Raw genomic sequence first — 1,770 nt, 5'->3', positions numbered from 1 at the left:
TCGTGGGATTCATGCTTCGCGCTTGGCTCAATCTCGGCTGCATCTCCGCTGCACCTCGGGTGCATCTCGGCTGCATCTCGGCTGCACCTCTGCTGCATCTCCGCTGCCTCTCGGCTGCCTCTCGGCTGCCTCTCGCCTTGACGAAGCAGTGGGACTCGAAGCCGTAGTCGTCGCAGATGCACCACTCGCTCACCTGGAGGGAGAGAAAAGAAATACTCGTGGGCGGAGAGAAAAGAAATTGTCGTCGCAGATGCACCACTCGCTCACCTGGAGGGAGAGAAGAAGGCGGCGCTGACGCAGAGAGGGAGTTGAACAGCAGACAGGCGGGTGCACTAGAGCAGGCGGGTGCCACTCGGTCGACCGCAGATGGACGCAAGCAGGAGGAGGCGAGGGGGGGCGAGGGGAGGCGAGGGGAGGCGAGGGGGGGCGAGGGGAGGCGAGGGGAGGCGAGGGGAGGCGAGATTGTCCGAGATTGTCCGAGACCGTTGTCCGAGATTGCAGGATTGGCTTCTCGCGCACGCACCGCTTCGCCGGCCGAACGGTCGGTGTCCCGCTCGATCGTCCACGACGCGGCCGCCTGCGGTGTGAAGAGGGCACGACTGCGGCCACGCGGTGCCACGACTGCAGTCACGCTGTCCGGAGACTGCAGTCGCATCGCGGCGAGGCGACAAGATGGCGGTGGACTGGGTGCGGACGCCGTCGCGGGGAGTGGCGGGGAGCTAGCTGCGACCTACCAGCGCGCGGGGCGGCCTGTGTGCCACGTCTAGACTCGCTCACATGCCGGTAGCAAGGCACTCCGTCCCTCTCGCCGTCCCGCCGGTACGTCCCGTTGATGCTCTCGTTGCCGCACCCGCTCACTACAATCTCGGCCGCGCCGCTCGCCGCAGCCGCGGCCCGCCCGCCCGCCGAGCTGCAGCCCGCCCGACCGCGGATCATGTTGGCGAGAGAACTGCGGGCGTCGGCGGGTGCAGAGACGGTGGTGGCGGCCGCCGAGCGAGCCGCCGCCTTGGCCGCCGCCTCCTTCAGTGCCTGCTCCGCCGCGCGTGCCTCCTCCATGACGAGGTAGCAGAGCGGATCGGGTCGGCTTGAGGTGCTCTCGGCGCTGAGGGTGTAGAGACTGCGCTGTCGGCGGGTGTCGAGCACGCGCTGAGTGAGACAGGCGGGGAAAAGAATTTGCTCCCCGGTCTGCCCTTTGACGCCCTTGGCGACGTGGCGCAGAACGACGGCGCGGCGGGCCACCAGACGCGGCACAAGGAGGTCCTCCTGGACCTTGTCGAGCTGCTGCGGGGCAAGCTGGGGCGCGGCGCGGTGGAGCACGAGTTTCACTGCGAGCACAGCACTACGAGGACGGACTTGTACATGGGGCGACGTCGCACGCGATAGCGATCGCCTCGCAGAAGGCCGCCGGCTCGTCGCCGGTCGCGTCGAGCACCTCCTTGCCCATCAGCGGCGCGTAGCGCCCGTGGATCACCTGGAGGGCGCGGCGGAAGGAGGCTTGGTGCTTGGGAGGAGAGGGAGGGAGGGCGCGACGCGGGCTTGTGAGCGGCTCACCTCGTACGGGATGCGCGTCGGGTACGCCTCCGTCATGACCCGCACCGCCTCGACGACGCCCGAGCAGCGCAGCTGGTCGAGCACCATCGCCGGCTCGAACTCCTTCTTGACCTGCTTCGAGTTTGGCTTGATGCAGCGCACAAAGTGCGCCTTGGACGCCTTGAGCTCGTCGAGCAGCGAGTTGAGGTCGTTGACGAAGCGCTTGCCGACGCTGGAGAA

At 68.0% G+C, this 1,770-nt stretch overlaps 1 protein-coding gene across 1 annotated transcript; it reads right to left on the bottom strand.

Annotated features, from left to right (window-relative positions):
* Positions 1-142: 142 nt before the first annotated feature.
* EMIHUDRAFT_124129 (hypothetical protein) lies at positions 143-1,770 on the bottom strand (the record flags this gene model as incomplete). Its single annotated transcript, XM_005769478.1, has 5 exons — positions 143-193; positions 524-577; positions 778-1,281; positions 1,370-1,471; positions 1,552-1,770. Coding segments are annotated over 5 exons (930 nt in total), but the record flags the coding sequence as incomplete, so codon positions are not given.

The sequence above is a fragment of the Emiliania huxleyi genome (genome assembly GCF_000372725.1).
Source record: "Emiliania huxleyi CCMP1516 unplaced genomic scaffold EMIHUscaffold_4207, whole genome shotgun sequence".
Taxonomy (NCBI): domain Eukaryota; phylum Haptophyta; order Isochrysidales; family Noelaerhabdaceae; genus Emiliania; species Emiliania huxleyi.
The sequence above is the reverse complement of the archived record's forward strand: the minus strand, read 5'-3'. Positions and strand labels throughout refer to the sequence as shown.